Source organism: Molossus molossus, unplaced genomic scaffold (assembly GCF_014108415.1).
Source record: "Molossus molossus isolate mMolMol1 unplaced genomic scaffold, mMolMol1.p scaffold_m16_p_16, whole genome shotgun sequence".
In the NCBI taxonomy this organism is placed as follows: Eukaryota; Metazoa; Chordata; class Mammalia; order Chiroptera; family Molossidae; genus Molossus; species Molossus molossus.
The window spans coordinates 41509242-41530987 of NW_023425351.1; the positions used below are offsets into that span (position 1 = coordinate 41509242).

Genomic DNA, 21746 nt, shown 5'->3' on the forward strand with positions numbered 1-21746 from the left:
TAGGAGGTGGTTGATATTTAAGTTGGGGACAAGGGATGGGAAGATAGATTTTTATATTGAAAGGTCAGATTTTTAATTCATCAGCTAACTTCTCCCATTTGGAGCATGATCTCCCTCACCCCCAAGATGTTAAGTATTAGATGCCTTTCTGTATTAGTTTGCTAGGGCTGTCATACAACATACCACAGACTGAATGACTTAAACAACAGAAATTTATTTGCTTACAGTTCTGGCGACTAGAAGTTGTTTTTTTTTAACTTTTTTTCTTTCTTTTTTAAAATTTTTTTAATTTTTTCATCCTCATCCGAGGATATTTTTCCATTTTTTGTACAGATACAGATAGAGTGGGAGGGAGAGAGAGGAAGGGAGAGAGAGAGAGAAACATCGATGTGAAGGGACACATCAAGTGGCTGCCACCCACACGACCAACCAGGGCTGGGGACAAACTGCAACTGAAGTTCGTGCCCTTAGCGGGAACTGAACCCGGGTCTCTCTGGACCGCAGGTCGACACTTTAACCACTGAGCCAAACTGGCCAGGGCTCTTTCTTTATTTTTTTATAGAGAAAGGAGGAAAGTGGGAGAGAAAGATAGAAACATCGATGAGAGAGAACATTGACTGGCTGCCTCCTGCATGCCCCCCACTGGGGGTTTGCCCACAACGTGGGCATGTGCCCTGACTGGGAATCAAACCGGCGACCTCTTGTTGCATGGGTCGATGCTCAACCACTGAGCCACACTGGCCCGCCTGGAGACTACAAGTCTGAGATCAAGGTGTCAGCAGGTTTGGTTTCTACTGAGGGTCTCTCTCCTTGACTTGCAGGTGGCCACCCTCTTGCTACCTCTTCACATGGTCTTTCCTCTGTGTACAAGCATCTCTGATGTCTCTCTTTTTAAAAAAATGTGTTTTTTTTATTGTTATTGATTTTAGAGAGAGGGAGGAAGGAAGAGGGAGAGAGAGAGAAACATTGATGCAAGAGAGAAATATCAATTGTTTGACTCCCATGTGCACCCCAACTGGATGTGTACTCTGACTGGGAATCAAACTGGTGACCTTTCGGTACAGGTGACAATGCTCAACCAACTGAGCCACACTGGCCAAGGCCTGATGTCTCTTTGTGTGCCCAAATTTTCTCATCGTATAAAGACTGCAGTCAGATTGGATTAGGACCTACACTAGTGGCCTCATATTAACTTAATAAATACAGTCACATTCTGACCGACTAGTGATTAGGACTTCAACATATGAATTTGGGGATGGGGAGATACAGTTCAGCCCTTAATACCTATTGTTATCAAAGTCAATGAGAAACTTTCTCTGAGTTTTAAAATTCTGCTTAAAGAAATCCAGTTATGCCTTGAGGAGGAGAGGTTTTTGTGAATCTTACTCTATATGTGTGTCTAATACATACTTAGCAAATAAATTGGTTCTATCGTTTCTCTAAATGACAAGTTTGGTTTTTCTCACTCTGTGAACAAACTTTAAAACTCAAATGTTCCTCTCTAAAATACACTGCTTCTGCTGACGCCACCCCCTTGCAGACTGATCCCTGCTGAGAAAACGTGGGAACGTGACCAGATTGTTAGTCAGCAACGGTCAATCTCAGGCAATTACCTTGAACTGAAGTATTATCCTTGAAGACAGCTGGGTGATTTTTCACGTATTAGGCAGAGCCTGACCATGTTGAGACCGGCTTTGACCCCGAGATCTTAGCAGTTTGTGATCTGGAGGGTTGAAGAGCTAGAGTCAGGGAATTACAGTAGTTACTCCGTGTCCGTGGTTTCACTTTCCACGGTGTCAGTGACCCATGGTCTGAAAATACTAACTGGAAATTTCAGAAATAAACAATTCATAAGTTTTAAATTGCATCCCATTCTGAGTAGCGTGATAAAACCTTGAGGCGTCACGTTCTTTTCTGCCTGGGACGTGAATCATCCCTTTGGGGAGCATATCCGTGCTGATGATGCACCCCACCCGCTCGTCACCTAGTAGCCGTCTTGTCAAGTCAGTGGTATCCTAACGCTGTGTTGCAGTGCCTACGTCCTTCCCCTCGCTTCGCCTCATGTGTAGGTATTGTATCATATGACCACATCTCAGGAGTACAGTGCAATACGTTATTTTGGGAGACCACATTCACATAACACTTATTATAGTAAATTATTATAATTATTTTATTTCATTATTTTTTATTGTTGTTAATCTCTTACTGTGCCTAATTTATAAATTAAATTTTATCGTAGGTGTGTATGTATAGGGGAAAACATGGTATGTTCGGGCTTCGGTCCTATCTGCGGTTTCAAGCATCCACTGGGAGTCTTGGAATGTATTCCCTGTGGATAAGGGGGACCACTGTACTCGTTCTATTTGTAAAGGAGAGTGTAGAAATTTCAGACAAATGACCAAGGAAGGATATTGTTCATGTTGATGAGGACTTGGAATAACAGAGGCATCTCTGGGTTATACACATAAATCACCTTCATTCATCTGCCCCCTAAACTGGGCCTCTCTTTTCACAATTACAATTTTGCAACCAAGGAAGTTATGCAAAGAACCCAAACATGCATCCAAGGATGTCAGAGTTGAACGGACTGGAACTCTCATGGCCTTAAAAAGCTTTTAGGTTCACATGCCTGAAAGTTGGCTACTCCACGTTTAACGCAGTACAGATGGTCTTATCTGCTGTCCCCAGTGAGAGGCCTTCAGGTCAGGTGGGATTTGCCACCTTGGGGTTTTCCAGGCCAGGGTCTCAGGACCCAGGAATGCCTGAATCCTGTCTTGCCAATTTCTCTTCTCCCCCCTTAGGTTCCCAGCGAGCTGTGCACACAAAAAACAAAACCAGCACCAGAGCCAGAGTCCCAGAGAAGCCTTCGTATCCCATGAGACTGGGCCTGTGGTTGGCTGATTGATGGAGAATGTCATTCAAAGAGCAGAATCAAAAAAACATATAGCCCTGGCCAGTTTGGCTCAGCGGTTAGAGCGTAGGCCTGCGGTACAGAGAGACCCGGGTTCGGTTTCCACTAAGGGCACGTACCTCCGTTGCAGTTTGTCCGCGGCCCTGGTTGAGTTATGTGGGTGGCAGCCACTCGATGTGTCCCTTTCACATCGATGTTTCTCTCTCTTCTTTCTCTCTCCCACTCTATCTGAACAAAAAATGGAAAAATGTCCTCGGGTGAGGATAAACAAAACAACAACATATAAACCTAACTTAACCACTTTATTTTCATTTAAAAATATAAATGTACTCTTAATAAAAATTATTTTTGACCTAGCAATTCTATTTCTGGGAATATATCTGAAGAAACCCAAAACATTGATTTGAAAGAATATATGCACCCTTATGTTCACTATTTGCAATAGCCAAGATTTGGAAGCAGCCCAAGTGCCCATCAGTAGTTGAGTGGATAAAAAAGCTGTGGTACATTTACACGAGGGAATCTACTTGGCTTTTAAAAAGAAGGAAATTTTACCTTTTGCTACAGTATGAAAGGACCTGGAGAATATTATGCTAAGTGAAATAAGCCAGCCAGAGAAAGACAAATACCATATGATTTCACTTATATGTGGAATCTAATGAAAAAAATAAGGTAACAAACAGAATAGAAACAGACTCATAGATAGAAAACAGACTGACAGATATTTGTTAGAGAGGTGAGGGGTTGGGGACCGGGTGAAAAAATGTGAAGAGACTAAGTAAAAACAAAAACAAACAAAACCCAACTCATAGACACAAACAGTATGGTGATTATCAGAGGGAAAGGGGGGTGCAGGAGGTAGAAGAGAGTATTGGGGGGAGCATAAATGGTGATGGAAGGAGACTTAACTTTGGGTGGTGAACACACAATACAATATACAGATGATGTAATATAGAATTGTACACCTGAAACCTATATAATTTTATTAACCAATGTCATCCCAACAAATGCAATAAAAGTTTTAAAAAATTAGTTTTAATTACACTTTCAAAAATGCCCGATTTTAAGTTCATTTGGAAAAAAAATGATTAAAAAATATTTTTATTGCATAAACCATACCCATAATGTGTTATCTATGATTTTCAGTTTGCTTTATTTACTTAATTAATTTATTTATTTTTATAATGTTGTCTGTGTCTATGAGCTTGTTTGGTTTTTTGCTTAATCCCGTCACCTTTTTCACCCGGCCCCAAACACCCCTCCCCTCCAACAGCTGTCAGTCGGTTTTCTTGTGTGTCTATGAGTCTGCTGTTTTTCATTTTGGTTTCTTTAAATTGCAGCAAGAATTTGAAGACTAATGTAAAGCAATCTAAGGGCAGAATACTTGTAAATTTTTATGAAATTTTCCTTAATCTTTTGCCCTTTTTTCACTTGTGCCTGTTTCTATAGCTATTTTAATTATCACATTGCCTTAAGTCTATACAAAGCTTTCAATTTAGTTTTTATTTAAAAAAAATTATATTTAATGCTTATATTTTATTGGTTTTCATAGTACTGAATTACAGTAGCATGTACAAATGGCATATGTAGATTTAGAAACAAAAACAGCGTTGACTCTATAATGGTGGTTCTCAAATTTTAGCATGCATCAGAATCACCTGGTGGGCTTGTGAAAACACATATTCCTGGGCTCCATTCCCAGAGTTTCTGACTCAGTAGGTCTGGAGTGGGGCCTGAGAATTTGTATTACTTTTGTATATTTGTTTTACAAGTTCTCAAATGATGGTTGATGCAGCTGGCTCACAGACCACACTTTAAGAACCAATGCATTATAAGCATACAACCAGCCAATGGGAGAAGTGTGCAGGTGTTCTAGAGCACAGGTGTTCCACTAAGGCTGCTTTATAACAATCAGCCAATGGGAGAAGTGTGCAGGTGTTCTAGAGCACAGGTGTTCCACCAAGGCTGCTTTATAAGCATACAGTCATTCATTGGGAGAAGTGTGCAGGTGTTCCAACAGCCTTGACATTTTAACATGCTTTGGGCATCTGGGTCTCATTTTATTTTATTTATTTTTATTTTTTTATCCTCACCCGAGGACATTTTTCCATTTTTTGTTCAGATAGAGTGGAAGGGAGAGAGAGAGAGAGAGAAACATCTACATAAAAGGTTGCCACCGCATGACCAACCAGATCAGGGGACAAACAGCAACCGAGGTATACACCCTTAGTGGGAACTGAACCCGGGTCTCTCTGGACCGCAGGCTGACGCTCTAACTGCTGCGCCCAACTGGCCAGGGCTGGGTCTCATTTTAAGAGATAATAAAAAGCATGGATTGACCGGGAGTTGGTTAAGTGAAGGTCAATCAAAAGTGCTTTTTCTGTACAACTTTATTAATGCCTAATCCAACACTGGAAACTGTTTTCCAGAGCATTCTGGGAAAAGCCTAGTTTGGAGTATGTGGCTTAGATTTTAGGCCTAACCAAAGCCTCCAACCTCTTCTCATCCTGACATGGGGCCAGCATACTCAATTGTATCTCTGGGGGAAGAGGAAGTGCAAGAGGAAGTTCAAGAGAAGTTGAGTTCGAGTTTTTGACTTTTATGTACAATGACCCGTCCACTCATCATTGTGGTGCCATCAATGTCCTAAACTTGAAAGTCAGATTATCAACCCTTCTCTTTTGAGGGGATGCTAAGAAGTGGGTGGCCAGAGGTTGGACTGGCTGACACAGCAGACACCCACCTCAGGGGCTGGGAGATTTTCAAGACGGAGGGTCAGGCGCAGCATGAGGAGGCTGGAGGGGGGAGGGCCTGCTGCTGCAGCCCACCATGCTGACATGACCGGGCCATTTGCCAGGGCTTGGTATGCTTGATCTCAGTGTCCTCGGTGTCCCCAATTAGTTGTGTAATGACCCACTGGTTCTTGAAAGATGAAATATTAACTTGTAGAAAGATTTGGTGCTAGCTCAATATTTATGTTATGAGTCAACTCCAGTGACTGGTTCATGCCCCATGACATTCAGACCCTGAAACTGTGAATGCCCTGTTCCCACCGTAATGCCCTGTGTATTAGACCCACAAATGCTAGGTGCCGTTGGAACTATTTGGGGAGGTGAAGCTACAAAAGTGGTACTTGAAACGGAAACTCAATGAAGCCTAGAGCAAAAGCATAACGACAGCACAGGTTATGACCCTTGAAACAGCTTCAGCTTTTCTCTTTCCGTTACATGTTAAGTGTGTGACTATCTGCTCCGTGTGTGTTTTTTCTTTTTAAAAAATTGTACATGTGTATCTTTCATTTTCTTATTATTTATAAGTTTTTTTATATTAAAATAGTCTAAAATGTTATAGAAGGGAGAGAGAGAGAGAAACATCAGTCAATTGCCACAACCCAGGCGTGTGCCCTGACTGGGAATCCAACCCACAGCCTTTTGGTGTATGGAATGATGCTCCAACCAGCCGAGTCACCCAGCCAGGCCCACACAAGTATTTTTTATTCTGGATAGAATCACTGTAAATATACAATTCTTTTTTTTTTTTTTTTTTTATCCTCACCTGAGGACATTTTTCCATTTTTTGTTCAGGTAGAGTGGGAGGGAGAGAGAGGAACAGAGAGAGAGAGAGAAACATCGATGTGAAAGGGACACATCGAGTGGCTGCCACCCGCACGACCAACCAGGGCCGGGGACAAACTGCAACCGAGGTACGCGCCCTTAGCGGGAACCGAACCCGGGTCTCTCAGGACCGCAGGCCGACGCTCTAACAGCTGAGCCAAACCGGCCAGGGCTAAATATACAATTCTAATATTCACTTTTTTCACCAAATTTTACTTGTCTCCTGTTTACCATTGTATTAGAATTATAACGTAAGGGGACGCCTGCCCTTTCCCCCAGAGCCCGCAGAGGCGCCTGCCCCTCTCAGTGAACAGCCGCTCAGCTGCTCACACCCAGATCCCTGAGTCAGCCGCAGCTCCTATCTTCATCCCACCGCACCTCTAACCCACCTTCAACGTGACCCAGTACGTTCGTTTTCTAGGATGGCCACAGCAAAGTCCACAGACTGGGTGGCTTAGCACAACAGAAATCACTGCCTCACCGTTCGGGGGCGAAGTCTGAAATCAAGGCACCCGCAGGGCCACAACCCTCTGAAACTCAGAGGGGAGGATCCTTCCCTGCTTAGGGTGGGAGCTGTGGATTGTTGGCATTCCTCGGCTTTTAGCTGCATCTCTCCATCTCTGCCCCCACCTGGTATCTCCCTCTTCTTACAAGGCCACCAGACATATGGAAACAGAGCCCAGCCTAATGACCTCATCTTAACTTGATTATGTCTGCAAAGACCCTGTTTCCAAATCAGATCACATTCACAGGTACTGGGGGTTAGGACTTCAACGTATCTGTGCAGGGGAACACAATTCAACCGCAACACCTAGAACACCACTGCCCCCTGGTCTAAAGCCTCCACCATTCCTCACTGGCATTATTGAATTCTCCTGACTGGCTCTCTACGGTCACATGTGCCCTCTATGACCTGTGTCGATTCCTTTGCTCGGAACTCCCCAGTGACATCCTACTCACTCAGAGTTAAAGCCAAAGCCCTTGCTTTGGTCCAAGGTCCCTCCTGACGGGCACTCATTCTCCTCTTCCTTCCTGTCTTTCTTTGCTGGAGGCACCCTGGTCTCTGTGCCAAACAGGACAAGGCAGGTTCCCCCTCCCGGCCTCGACTTGCTCTTCCTTTGCTCAGGATCCCTCTGCCAGGTATCCTCACGGCTCGTGCCTCATCAGCTGCCCAACTGCCACCTTCTCCGAGGCATTTCCTGACACTTTCATGACATCACGCCCTCGTGCCCACATCCCCACGGACTCTGTTCCTTGTCGCCATTTTATTTTTCTCCCAAACTCTCTCCACCTTCTAAGACACAATGCTATTTACTTATTTTTTTTATTTTTAAAATTTTTTTTCTCCACCACCACCATCCAAATGTGAACTCTGTGAGCACTGAACTTTTTGTCGGATTTGTTATTTGCTCTATCCTTAGCACCTAAAATAGGGCCAGGCCCGGAGTCGGTGCTCAGTAAATAGTTGAAGAATTAATGAGAAATAGGCCAGTGTATTTCCTTATGAATTATTAACCCATATGCCCTCATTAAATTTCACCTTATTTTCCAGAATGTTGTTGTCAATGTAAATAATGCTGCTAAAAATAGCTTATTCCACCTAGTTAATTTCCCCCTTTTTCCATTTTTTGGGTCATATTTCCAGAGGGAACACTGTCAAATGCCTTTCCAAATGTTTTTAACAATTTATAATGCTGCCTACCATTAATAACTCTGACTCTTGTTTTCATGCTGTCTTGCCACCATTGATTTTTTTTTAAAAAAAATATGTTTGTATTGATTTGAGAGAGAGAGGAAGGGAGAGGGAGAGAGAAACATGATGCAAGAACAAGTGATGCTCAACCAACCAAGCCTCGCCAGCCAGGGCACCACCATTGATTTTATCTTGCTTTTATTTTTGCAGCTTAATAGATGTAAGTGTGATAGTTTTGGTTTGCATTTACCTTTTAAATACAATGTTGTTGTTTGTTTGTTTTTTTTATCCTCACCCGAGGACATTTTTCCATTTTTTTGTTCAGATAGAGTGGGAGGGAGAGAGAGGAAGAGAGAGAGAGAGAAACATCAACGTGAAAGGGACACATCAAGTGGCTGCCACCCACTCGACCAACCAGGGCCGGGGACAAACTGCAACCGAGGTATATGCCCTTAGTGGAAACCAAACCCGGGTCTTTCTGGACCGCAGGCTGAGGCTCTAACCGCTGAGCCAAACCGGCCAGGGCTAAATACAATGTTTTATATGTTCTTTAGTGTATCTTCTGATGTAAATGGCCTGATCTAGTCTCCTGGTTTTTTATGTTTGAGGGAGGGAGGCCGTGGTTTCATATTTATGTATTCATACTGTTTGTTTGGCAACAATATGAATCCCTATTTGTATTTACTGTAAATGTGCTTCCATCCCACCATCCCTTTACCTCCGTTTGTGCTTCTACTTAAACTCCGTACTTTACCCTTTACAGCTGTGGACTACTGTGCTTCAGAGAACCACGGGTGTGAACATGAGTGTGTCAATGCGGATGGCTCCTACTCCTGCCGGTGCCCTAAAGGATTTTCCCTTAACCCAGATAAAAAAACATGCACAAGTAAGTTACAAACAACAACCAAAAAAAATGTTTTTGGATGGTATTGCTCTGGGCACTGTGGCCATGGACATCTTCCAAGCGTAGAGAAGCATAGGGTTATGTGCTGAGGTGTCTAATACCTTCTGTCTCTATTCCTCCTTTGCAAGCCTCTTAACTTGTCTGGAGACAGTATGTAGCCCACTCTGTCTCAGTGCCACCCTTCAAGGCATTTAATGAAGGTGTCTTTTATCAGAGACCACGTGTGGGAGTGTGCGTCCAGCATCTGCTGAGCGTGCTGACAATCAGACTCTCACTTCGTGCTGACTCAGCCTGGCTGTGCCCATCAGCGTTAATGGGGCTTAGGAAAGACTTTCATTGAAGCTTTGTGGCTTGCGGGCTTCAACTCTGAATCCACAGGAGTGCAGGAAAATTGCTGAGCCAAAGGGGTTGAATGTGGTTGTTCTGGGGTGGGGGAGGGTGGCTTGCAGAGAATCGCTCATTCTTTGTTTTAGCTTTGTAGTTCTATTTGATTGGAACTATACACACACACATTAGAATTAATTTGAGCCTCCAAGATCTAACCATAAAAATCTATAAACTAAAGGTGATCACAGAAGAATTCCAAAAGCGTTCTTTTATTTATTTATTTTATTGTTGAGTGTATTACAAATCTCCCCCGTTTTTATTTCCCCTTGACCCCCACTACCCAGTACCCACCCCACTCAGTACCCACCCAACCTCAGGCCTTCACCACTCTATTGTCTCTGTCCATGGGCAGTGCGTATGTGCATATAAGTTCTTTGGTTTATCTGTTCCTGCCCCCTCCCCCCACCTCTTCCTTCTGAGGTTTGTCAGTCAGTTCCCTACTTCCATGTCTCTGGATCAATTTTATTCGTCAGCTTATTTTGTTCATTAGATTCCACAGATAAATGAGATCATGTGATACTTGTCTGTCTCTGACTGGCTTATTTCCCCTAGCATAATACTCTCCAGGTCCCTCCATGCTGTCTCAAAGGGTAAGGGATCTTTCTTTCTTACAGCTGCATAGTATTCCATTGTGTAAATGTACCACAGCTTTTTTATCCACTCATCTACTGATGGACACTTGGATTGTTTCCAGAACTTAACTATTGTAAATAGCGCTGCTATGAATATAGGAGTGCATATATTCTTTCTGATTGGTATTTCTGCATTCTTAGAATATATTCCAGAAGTTCCACTGCTGTTTTCCACAGCGGCTGTCCCCGTCTGCATTCCCACCAGCAGTGTACTAGGGTTCCTTTTTCTCTTTTCTCTACATCCTCGCCAGCACTTGTTGTTTGTAGATTTATTGATGGTAGCCATTCTGGCAGGTGTGAGGTGATACCTCATTGTCATTTTAATTTGCATCTCTCTGATGATTAGTGACTTTGAGCACTTTTTCATGTCTTTTGGCCATTTGTATGTCCTCTTTGGAGTAGTGTCTATTCAGGTCCTCTGCCCATTTTTTTTTTGGTTAATATTTACCCAAAGATATATTTTCCATTGATTTTTAGAGACAGTGGAAGGGAGGGAGGGGGAGAGAGAGAAACATCAATGTGAGAGAGACACATCAACTGGTTGCTTCCCGCATGTTCCCTGACTAGGGCCGGGTATGAAACCTGCAACCCAGGTATGTGGTCTTGACTTGGAATTGAACCCATGACCCTTTGGTACATGGACTGGCACTCTAACCACTGAGCAACACTAGCCAGGGTCTCTGCCCATTTTTAATGGGATTGTTTGTCTACCTTTTGTTAAGTTGTATAAGTACTTTATATATTTGGGAATTAACCCCTTATTAGAGGTATCATTAGCAAATATATTCTCCCATACAGTAGGTTCCCTTTTCATTTTGATGCTGGTTCTTTTGCTGTGCAGAGCTTTTTAGTTTGATGTAGTCTCATTTGTTTATTTTTCCCTTTGTTTCTCTTGCCCTAGGAGGTATTATCGGTGAAAATTCTGCTATGTGAGATGTCTGATATTTTGCTGCTTATATTTTCTTCTAGGATTTTTATGATTTCACTTCTTACATTTAAGTCTTTTATCCATTTTGAGTTTATTCTTTTTTTTTTTTCCCCTACACAATCTTGTTTATTATTATTATTGGTATTTTTTTCTTTTTTTTTTAAATTTTATTTTTGTTACAGATGTTTCTCCTTTTTTACCCCATTGACATCCTCCTTCCCTTCCCTCCTCCCCGTCCCCAGCTTTGTTGTCCATGTCCATTGGTTATGCATATAAGTTCTGTGGTTTATCTCTTCCCTTTTCCCCTTCCCCCCTTCTTCTGGGAATTGTCAGTCTGTACCCTACTTCCATGTTTCTGGGTCTACCCTATTCCTCAGACTATGTTCATTATATCAATAAGTGAGATCATGTGGTATTTGTCTTTCTCTGCTTGGCTTGTTTCACTTAGGATAATACTTTCCAGGTCCCTCCATGTCGTCTCAAAGGATAAGAGATCTTTCTTTCTTACAGCTGCATAGTACTCCATTGTGTTTATGTACCACTGCTTTTTTATCCATTCGTCTACTGGTGGACACTTGGCTGTTTCCAGATTTTAGCTATTGTAAATAGTGCTGCTATGAACATGGGGGTACATATATTCTTTCGGATTGGTGTTTCAGGCTTCTTAGGGTATATTCCTAGAAGTGGGATCACTGGGTCAAATGGCAGTTCAATTTTTAATTTTTTGAGGTAACACCATATTGTTTTCCATAGTGGCTGCACCAGTCTGCATTCCCACCAGCAGTGTGCTAGAGTCCCCTTTTCTCCACACCCTCGCCAACACTTGTTGTTTGATGATTTGTTGATGGCAGCCATTCTGACAGGTGTGAGGTGATACCTTATTGTTGTTTTAATTTGCATCTCTCTGATGATTAGTGATGTTGAGCATTTCTTCATATGTCTCTTAGCCATTTGTACGTCCTGTTTGGAGAGGTGTCTATTCAGCTCCTCTGCCCATTTTTTAATTGGTTTCTTTGTCTTCCTTTTGTTGAGTTGTATGAGTACTCTATATATTTTGGAAATTAACCCCTTATCTGATGTATCATTGGCAATGATGTTCTCCCATACAGTGGGTTGCTTTCCACTTTGATGGTTGTTTCTTTTGATGTGCAGAAGCTTTTTAGTTTGATATAGTCCAATAATTTGAGGAGAATGGGTGTTTTTTGAATGTTCGGTAAAACTCCCCCGTGAAGCCATCTGGGCCTGGGCTTTTGTTTGCTGGAAGAGTCTTGATTACCTCTTCAATTTCCTTAGTTGTTATTGGTCTGTTCAAGTTTTCTATCTCTTCCCGGTCCAGAGAAGAGAGACTGTGTGTTTCTAGAAATTTGTTCATTTTACTTAGATTGTCGAATTTGTTGCCATATAATTGTTCATAGTAGCTGTTAACGATCTTTTGTATTTCTGTAGTGTCGGTTGTTACTTCTCTTTCATTTCTGATTTTGTGTATTTGGGTTCTCTCTCTTTGTTTCTTGGTGAGTCTAGCTAAGGGTCCATCCATCTTGTTTATCTTTTCGAAAAACCAGCTCTTTGTTTCATTGATCCTTTGAATTGTTTTTTTGGTCTCTATGTTATTTATTTCTGCTCTGATCTTTACTATTTCCTTCCTTCTACTTTCTCTGCGGTTTTCTTTTTGTTTGCTTTCTAATTATTTAGGTCGTGAGGTTAGACAATCAATTAGAAATTTTTCTTGTTTCTTGAGGTAGTCCTGTAGTGCTATGAACTTCCCTCTCAGAACTGCTTTCGCTGCATCCCATAGATTTTGTGTTGTTGTGTGTCCATTTTCATTGATTTCCAGGAATTTTTTAATTTCTTCCTTGATCTGCATGGTAACCCAGTCATTGTTCAATAACATGCTATTTAGCCTCCATGTGTTCAAATGTCTTTGCATATTTTTCTTGCAATTAATTTCTAGTTTCATGCCATTGTGATCTGAGAAGATGCTTGATATGATTTCAATCTTCTTGAACTTATAGAGATTTAATTTGTGTCCTATCATGTGGTCTATTTTTGAGACTGTCCCATGTGCACTTGAGAAGAATGTGAATTCTGCAGTTTTGGGGTGTAATTCTCTGTAGATATCTATTAAATCCATTTGATCTATTTGCTTCATTTAGAGTGTCTGTTTCCTTGCTAATTTTTTGTCTGGAGGATCTATCCAGTGATGTCAGCGGGGTGTTGAAGTCCCCTGCTATGATTGTATTGCTGCTGATTTCTCCTTTGAAGTCCTCCAGAAGATTTTCAATATATTTTGGTGCTCCTATATTGGGTGCATATATGTTTATCAAGGTTATATCTTCCTGTTGGATAGATCCTTTCACTATTATGTAGTGGTTTTCTTTGTCTCTAGTTATGGCTTTCATTTTGAAATCTATTTTATCATATATGAGTATTGCTACTCCAGCTTTTTTTTTCTTTCCGTTTGCTTGGAAGATTTTTTTCCATCCCTTCACTTCCAACCTATGTGAGTCTTTTGTTGTGAGGTGGGTCTCTTGTAAACAACATATAGATGAGTCATGCTTTCTTATCCAATCAGCTACTTTGTGTCTTTTGATTGGAGCATTCAGTCCATTTACTTTTAAGGTGATTATTGATATGTACTTATTTATGGCCATTTTTGTTTAGTTTGGTTATATTTGTTTTTCTATTTTATTTTCTTAATTATAGCAGTCCTTTTAACATTTCTTGCAGTGCTGCTTTGGTGCTAACATATATCCTTAGGCTTTTTTTTTTGTCTGGGAAGCTCTTTATTTGACCTTCTGTTTTGAATGACAGCCTTGCTGGTTAGAGTAATATTGGATTCAGATCCTTGTTTTTCATGACCTTGATTACTTCATGCCATTCCCTTCTGGCCTATAGTGTTTCTGTTGATAAGTCAGCTGAGAGCTTTATGGGGGTTCCTTTGTAGGTAACCTGTTGCTTATCTCTTGCTGCTTTTAGGATTCTCTCTTTGTCTTTAATTTTTGGCATTTTAATTACTATGTGTCTTGGTGTGGGCCTGTTTGGGTTCTTCGTACTTGGTGCTGTCTGTGCTTCTTGAACTTGAATGCCTTCTTCCTTCACCAAATTAGGGCAGTTTTCTGTCACTATTTTTTTGAATATATTCTCTAACCCTTGCTCATTTTCTTCTTCTTCCGGGACTCCTATGATGCGAATATTATTACGTTTCCAGTTGTCCCACAGTTCTCTTAAGCTGTCTTCCTGTTTTTTATTCGTTTTTCCCTTTTGGTTTTCTGATTGGTTGATTTTTTCCACCCTGTCTTCTAATTCACTGATCCAGTCCTCCGCTTCCTCTACTCTGCTGTTTAGACTTTCCAATGTGTTCTTTATTTCTGATATGTCATTCTTAATTTCTTCTTGGTGGTTTTTAATTTCCAATTGGTTAATTTTCAGCATCTCTATGTCCTTATTCATGATGTTGAGCTTCCTCAAGATCATGGCTCTGAATTCTAGTTCTGTTAACTTGCCTAACTGCTCCATATTTATCTCATCTTTGGTAGAGATCTCTTGTTCTTTCATTTGGCTTTTGTTTCTGTGTTTCACCATTTTGGCTATCACAGTGGGCTTTGGAGCCTGCCATGTTTTCCCTGTGGGTGTTGGTGTTCTGCTGTTTGTGGCTCCCTCTTCTGGGTTTGGATGAGTGAGGGAGGACCCACGTTAAACACCACTGTCAAGTCTTACTTTTTTGGTTAGAGTTACTAGTCCAGGAATGGTACAGTTATCCTCTAGCTTTTTGCCTGGAGGCTATCAGATTACTTGAAGAGTTTTGGGTTGTCAGTTGATTGAAAAAATCCCTCAGGTGCTCAGCATAAGGGGATTTCCTGAAGGTGGGGCAGATGTGGTTGTTAGTGAGTCTCAATTTGCATTTTAATGGCCCACCTGGGTGGGGTTGAATCTCCGAGGGAGGGGCCGCTGCCTCTCCCCAGAGCCCTGGGAAGGAGCAAGATGGCAATGTCCTGTGTGGCTGGAACTCAGCAAAAGCTCTGAACTGCCTCCAAATCCCGAGTGTCCCACACAGTTCCAGTCCAGTCCGCCCTCCCTCTGGCAGAGCCCAAGGTGAGTGGCTGTGACTATTTTAGCATCTGTCCCAGCTCTGTGCTGTAGAGCTGCTTGGAAGTTTAACCTGAGGGCACTGCTCACAGCTAAGGCCACTGCTATTTGTGGGCTCCCAGCCCCGCTCTCACTCCTCTGCAATCCTACCAGGATCGAGTCAGTGTCCCTGGTTATATGATCCTCGCAAGCTGCTTTGCTGTTGCTTTTGCCTGTTGATTTGTCTGTGTTTTAGTTGTAATTCCAGTTTGGTCCTGGGAGATGGTTTGTGTAGCTTCCATTCACTCTTCCACCATTTTGGAATGTCGAGTTTATTCTTGTATATGGTGTAAGTTGGTGGTCTAGTTTCATTTTTTTGCTTGTACCTTTCCAATTTTCCCACCATTTATTGAAGAGACTGTCTTTACTCCATTGTATGCTCTTGCCTCCTTTGTCAAATATTAATTGAGCATAATGGCTAGGGTTGGTTTCTGGGTTCTCTGTTCTGTTCCATTGGTCTGTATGCTTGTCCTTCTGACAATACCAGGCTGTTTTGATTATAGGGCTTTGTAATATAACTTGATATCAAGTATTTTGATTCCTCAAACTTTGTTCTTTTTTCTCTTGTTGCTGTGGTTATTTGAAGTCTTTTTTGTTCCATATAAATTTTTGGAGTATTTGTTCTAGATCCGTGAAATATGCCATTGGTATTTAATATGCCATTGAATCTATAGATTGCTTTCGGTAGTATGGACATTTTAATGATGTTAATGCTACCAATCCATGAACACAGTACATAATTCCACTTGTTTATATCTTTATCTATCTTTTTTTTTCAATGTCCTTTAGTTTTCCAAGTGTACGTCTTTTACCTCCTTGGTTAAGTTTATTACTAAGTATCTAAATTTTTTGTTGTTACATTGGAAAATGGAGTTGTTTTTTTTAGTTTCTCTTTCTGAGAGTTTATTATTGGTGTATAAAAAATGCCATCAATTTCAAGAGTGTTAATGTTAATGTTGTATCCTACTACATTGCCAAGTTTATTTATTAGATCTAATAATTTTTTGGTGGATTCTTTAGGGTTTTCCATGTACAATATAATATCATCTGTGAATAATGACAATTTCACTTTCTCCTTTCCAGTATGGATGCCTTTTATTTTTTCTTCTTGTCTGATTGCTGTAGCTAGGACTTCTAATACTATCATGAATAAGAGTGGTGAAAGCAGATATCCTTGCCTTGTTCCTGTTCTTAGGAGAAATGCAAAAGTGTTCTTTTAAATGTAAAGTTATGTCACAACATTTTAGGGATTGTGTATCAATTATAAAATTTCTACGGAGAGGTTTGCTTGAGAGAAGCTTATTCCTAAAGTATTGGGTCCCAGAATCTTTTTAAAGTAAAAAAATTTTTTTTTGGTATCCTCACCTGAGGACATTTTTGCATTTATCTTCAGATAGAGCAGGAGGGAGAGAGGGAGGGAGAGAGAGAGAGAGAAACATCGATATGAGAGAGACACATAGAGTGGTTGTCACCCACACGGGGTCCGGGGACAAACTGCAACGGAGGTACGTGCCCTTAGTGGGAACCAAACCCGGGCCTCTCTGGTCTGTGGGCCAATGCTCTAATAGCTGAGCCAAACTGGCAAGGGCTAAAAGTGAAATTTAATAGCAATTTAAAATAAGTCATCTCTAAAATTTTATCAGTGATAAAATAGGATTTCATTTTATAAAAAGTTCATGTACCCATAATCTTTCTAAACTATATCTGTTATGTAAAGCAGCACATACCTGCACAGTTTGTTTTATAAAGCATATCCCCAAACTCTTAAAACATAAACTTGCTTGCCAGTCCCTATAGCGACAGCTTACAAACACAAGAACTGGAGGCAGGGGTGGAGTTTGGAACTGTAAGGAACACATTAAGTCAAAACATACCTTTCTGGAGCCCTAACCATGTGCCAATAGCAATGAAGAAGGCCAGGTTCTTCCTAGAGGGATTGAGACCTTGGCTGAGTCTTGAAGGCAGAGCTGTCAATCACCAGGTAAAAAAGGTGAGCTGGGGGTAGTGAGTAGGAGGAAAGATGTGCAAAGATATGAGTCAGTCAGGCTCATATCCACAACCAGCACATAACTGGCATACAGTTGTTTATTGAGAGAATAAGGGAATGAATGAATGGACCTCTTTGTTCCTGGTCTTCCTTCCCTTCTGAATATTCTGAACTACAAACCAGCAGCCTGCACTGTGGTAATGGCTTGGGAATTGTGGTTGCTGGTCTGATGAGTCAGTTCTCTCCATCAAAGGGGCAGCCTCGGCCTCAGTTCAAATTCCAGCTTCTCTGCTTTCTCACTGGGTGATCTTGGGCAAGTAATTTATGCCTCAGTTTCCTCAGCTGTAATAGGGGATGATAATATTGCCTTGTCTTTATAGTGTTGTCTTGAAGACTAAATGAGCTAATCCATATAAATGATTTAGCAAATTGCCTGGTGCTGAGCAAATTCTTTTAAGGGAGATATTGGCTCCTAAGACTTTAAATTGGTATTTATTGAGCATATACCATGAGCCTGAGCTAAGTTTAACAATGCATAAAAAATTCAAGACTTGGCCCCAGGCTTCTCCCGGAAGCTGGTTGGAGACACAAGCACACAGAACAGCTCAGTCACCACACAAAGTGTTATGTGACTGAGGGATCACAGTGTGATGCAGACAAAATCCACCACAGGAGTTCAGGGAAGGAGACCAGCTGCACTAGAACAAGTGGAGATGCTGCAGCCTCCCTGGGAGGAGAACACATATCCTATCCAGTCCCCTTCCTGCCTGGACAGAATTCCTTTTCTGGCGGGAGTCACCTGATTTCTTCCCCTAGCCCAGTTCCCAGAGCCTCACCATCACTCCCACACTGTGGCTCTGCCTGTCTCCTATCCCAGAATCTCCTGGGACATGGAGAATTACAAGCCCCAAGCTGGTGCAGCCCAGGAGACCCTGGAAGTAGATACTGCAGTGCAGGGGGCTGGAGAGGAGTCAGGGGAGGGACTGCTCCAACTGTGAGCTCTCACCAACGGGGCATGGAGCCTAGCAGTTCAGCAGTCTTGGGCCCAGAGTCAAGACCCAGCAGTGGGCCGTCCCAACAGGTGAGCAGAGAAGGCTGGGCACTCGGGGAGGTCTGGGCAGGGAGATGTGTCCCCATGAAGAAGGGCCCCCTTCAACCATGTTTGGGGGCAGGGTAGGGAGCCAGACCTCGGGAGGGCACTGTGATGCAGACAAAAGGGACACTAGCGTAGTTGGAATGCTGTGAGAGTAAGCAATAGGCAAAGTCCAGCTGCAAGAACCGGGCCACTGGATAGTGCTCCAGATCCTGGCAGGAACAAGAACAAGAACTGGTAAATAGAGACCAGTTAAAGGATGGGATGGAGGCAGAAGCTCAGAATCCTGTCAGTGATTAATGGGGCATCACAACAGTTTCCAGCCAAGTCAGCCTGGCTGCTGCTGTGATGATGAAAGATAAATAAAATAAAAAATTTTTTTCCCCACTTCTTATAAACCTGAAAAAAGAATAAAAGATACTTAGTTCCTTAAATTTCAGTCTCTCTTTTTACCCAAAAGTATACTTGAAAGCTAATCTAATTAATGTCACCCATTGTTGTTTAAAATAAGGTAGACCAGCCCTGGCCGGTTTGGCTCAGCGGTTAGAGCGTCGGCCTGCGGTCCGGAGAGACCCAGGTTCGGTTCCCGCTAAGGGCATGTACTTCGGTTGCAGTTTGTCCCCGGCTCTGGTTGGTCGTGCGGGTGGCAGCCACTCAATGTGTCCCTTTCACGTCGATGTTTCTCTCTCTCTCTCTCTCTCTCTCTCTCTCTCCCCCTCTCTCTCCCTCCCACTCTATCTGTACAAAAAATGGAAAAATGTCCTCGGGTGAGGATAAAAAAAATAAAAAATAAAATAAAATAAAATAAGGTAGACCAGTAGATGTAATATACTGAGCATGATTAATTTATGATTAAGCCAAAGTGTACATAATAGAGCTTTATGTTCCTGGACACATAGTGTCATTTAAAATATGTAAGCAGTACTATGTTAAATAAGAGTGGCAAAAATGGGCATCCCTGTCTAGTTCCTGTTCTTAAGGGAAATGCTTTTAGTTTTTGCCCATTGAGTATGATGTTGGCTGTAGGTTTTTCATATATGGCCTTTTTTATGTTGAGGTATGATCCCATTGCTGAGCGTTTTTATCAGAAATGGGTGCTGGATTTTGTCGAATGCTTTTTCAGCGTCTATTGCTATGATCACATGGTTTTTATCTTTCATCTTGTTTATGTGGTGTATCACATTTATTGATTTGCGAATATTGTACCAGCCTTGCATCCCTGGGATGAATCCCACTTGGTCATGGTGGATAATTTTTTTAATGTTTTGCTGGATCTGATTTACTAATATTTTGTTAAGGATTTTGGCATCTATGTTCATCAGGGATATTGGCCTGTAGTTTTCTTTCTTTGTAGTGTCTTTGTATGGTTTTGGAATTAGAATTATGCTGGCCTCATAAAACGAGTTTGGAAGTTTTCCTTCTTCTTGAATTTTTTGGAATATTTTGAGGAGAATGAGTGTTAGTTCTTTGAATATTCGGTAAAACTCCCCTGTGAAACTGTCCAGGACTGGGTTTTCGTTTGCTGGGAGAGTCTTGATTACCTCTTCAGTTTCCTTAGTTGTTATTGGTCTGTTCAAGTTTTCTATCTCTTCCCTGTTCAGTTTTGGGAGACTATGGTTCCTAGAAATGTTGTTTATTTCTGCTCCGATCTTTACTATTTCTTTCCTTCTACTTGCTTTGGGGTTTTCTTTTTGTTTGCTTTCTAGTTCTTTAAGTTGTGAGGTTAGATAGTCTATTAGAAATTTTTCTTGTTTCTTGAGGTAGCCTGTAGTGCTATGAACTTCACCCTGAGGACTGCTTTTGTTGCATCTCATAGATTTTGTGTTGTTGTGTGTTCATTTTCATTAGTTTCCAGGAAGTTTTAAATTTCTTCCTTGATCTCCTTGGTAACCCATTCATTGTTTAATAACATGCTATTTAGCCTCCATGTGTTCAAATGTCTTTGCATGCTTTTATTGTAATTAATTTCTAGTTTCATGCCTTTGTGATCTGAGAAGATGCTTGATATGATTTCAATCTTCTTGAACTTGCAGAGACTTAGTTTGTGCCCTAACATGTGGTCTATCTTTGAGAATGTTCCATGTTTACTTGAGAAGAATGTGAATTCTGCAGTTTTGGGGTGTAATTCTCTGTAGATATCTATTAAATCCATTTGATCTAGTACATAATTTAGAGTCTCCATTTCCTTGTTGATTTTTTGTCTAGCGGATCTATCCAGTGATGTCACCGGGGTGTTGAAGTCCCTGCTATGATTGTATTGCTGCTGATTTCTCCTTTGAAGTTCTTCAGAAGGTTTTTAATATATTTTGGTGCTCCTATATTGAGTGCATATATGTTTATCAAGATTATATCTTCCTGTTGGATAGATCCTTTCACTATTATGTAGTGGCCTTCTTTGTCTCTAGTTATGGCCTTCATTTCGAAATCTATTTTATCATATATGAGTATTGCTACTCCAGCTTTTTTTTTTCTTTTCATTTGCTTGGAAGATTTTTTTCCATCCCTTCACTTCCAACCTATGTGAGTCTTTTGTTGTGAGGTGGGTCTCTTGTAAACAATACATATATGAGCCGTGCTTTCTTATTCAATCAGCTACTCTGTGTCTTTTGATTGGAATGTTCCATCCATTTACGTTTAAGGTGATTATTGATATGTACTTATTTATTGCCATTTTTGTTTATTGCGGTTTTATTTTTCTTCCTATTTCTTCTACTAATTACAGTAGTCCTTTTAACATTTCTCACAGTGCTGCTTTGGTGCTAATGTATTCCCTTAGCCTTTTTTTTTTTGGTCTGGGAAGCTCCTTATTTGACCTTCTGTTTTGAATGACAGCCTTGCTGGTTAGAGTAGTATTGGATTCAGATCCTTGTTTTTCATGACCTTGATTACTTCATGCCATTCCCTTCTGGCCTGTAGTGTTTCTGTTGAGAAGTCAGCTGAGAACCTTTTGGGGGTTCCTTTGTAGGTAACCTGTTGCTTATCTCTTGCTACCTTTAGGATTCTCTCTTCGTCTTTAATTTTTGGCATTTTAATTACTATGTGTCTTGGTGTGGGCCTGTTTGGGTTCTTCTTACTTGGGCTCTCTGTGCTTCTTAAACTTGAATGCCTTTTCCTTCACCAAGTTAGGGAAGTTTTCTGTCACTGTTTCTTCAAATATATTCTCTAATCCTTGCTCATTTTCTTCTTCTTCTGGAACTCCTATGATGCGAATGTTGTTACATTTCCATTTGTCCCACAGTTCTCTTAAGCTGTTTTCCTGTATTTATAATTGTTTTTTCTTTTTGGTTTTCTGATTGGGTGATTTTTTTTACCCTGTCTTCTAATTCACTGACCCGATCCTCAACTTCCTCTACTCTGCTAGTTATTTCTTCCAATGTGTTCTTTATTTCTTCTATGTCATTCTTCATTTCCACTTGGTTGGTTTTCAGTATTTCTATGTCTTTACTCATGGTGCTGATCTCTTTACACATGA

At 41.3% G+C, this 21746-nt stretch overlaps 1 protein-coding gene across 3 annotated transcripts in view; it reads left to right on the plus strand.

Moving 5' to 3' along the window:
- MATN2 (matrilin 2) overlaps positions 1 to 21746 on the plus strand; it is a 153640-nt gene that overhangs the window by 85658 nt on the left and 46236 nt on the right. For all 3 annotated transcript variants that reach the window (XM_036264033.1, XM_036264034.1, XM_036264035.1), the window contains one exon: positions 8982 to 9104. In XM_036264033.1, coding sequence (XP_036119926.1) covers positions 8982 to 9104 — 123 coding nt within the window. The remainder of the gene's footprint in view (positions 1 to 8981; positions 9105 to 21746) is intronic.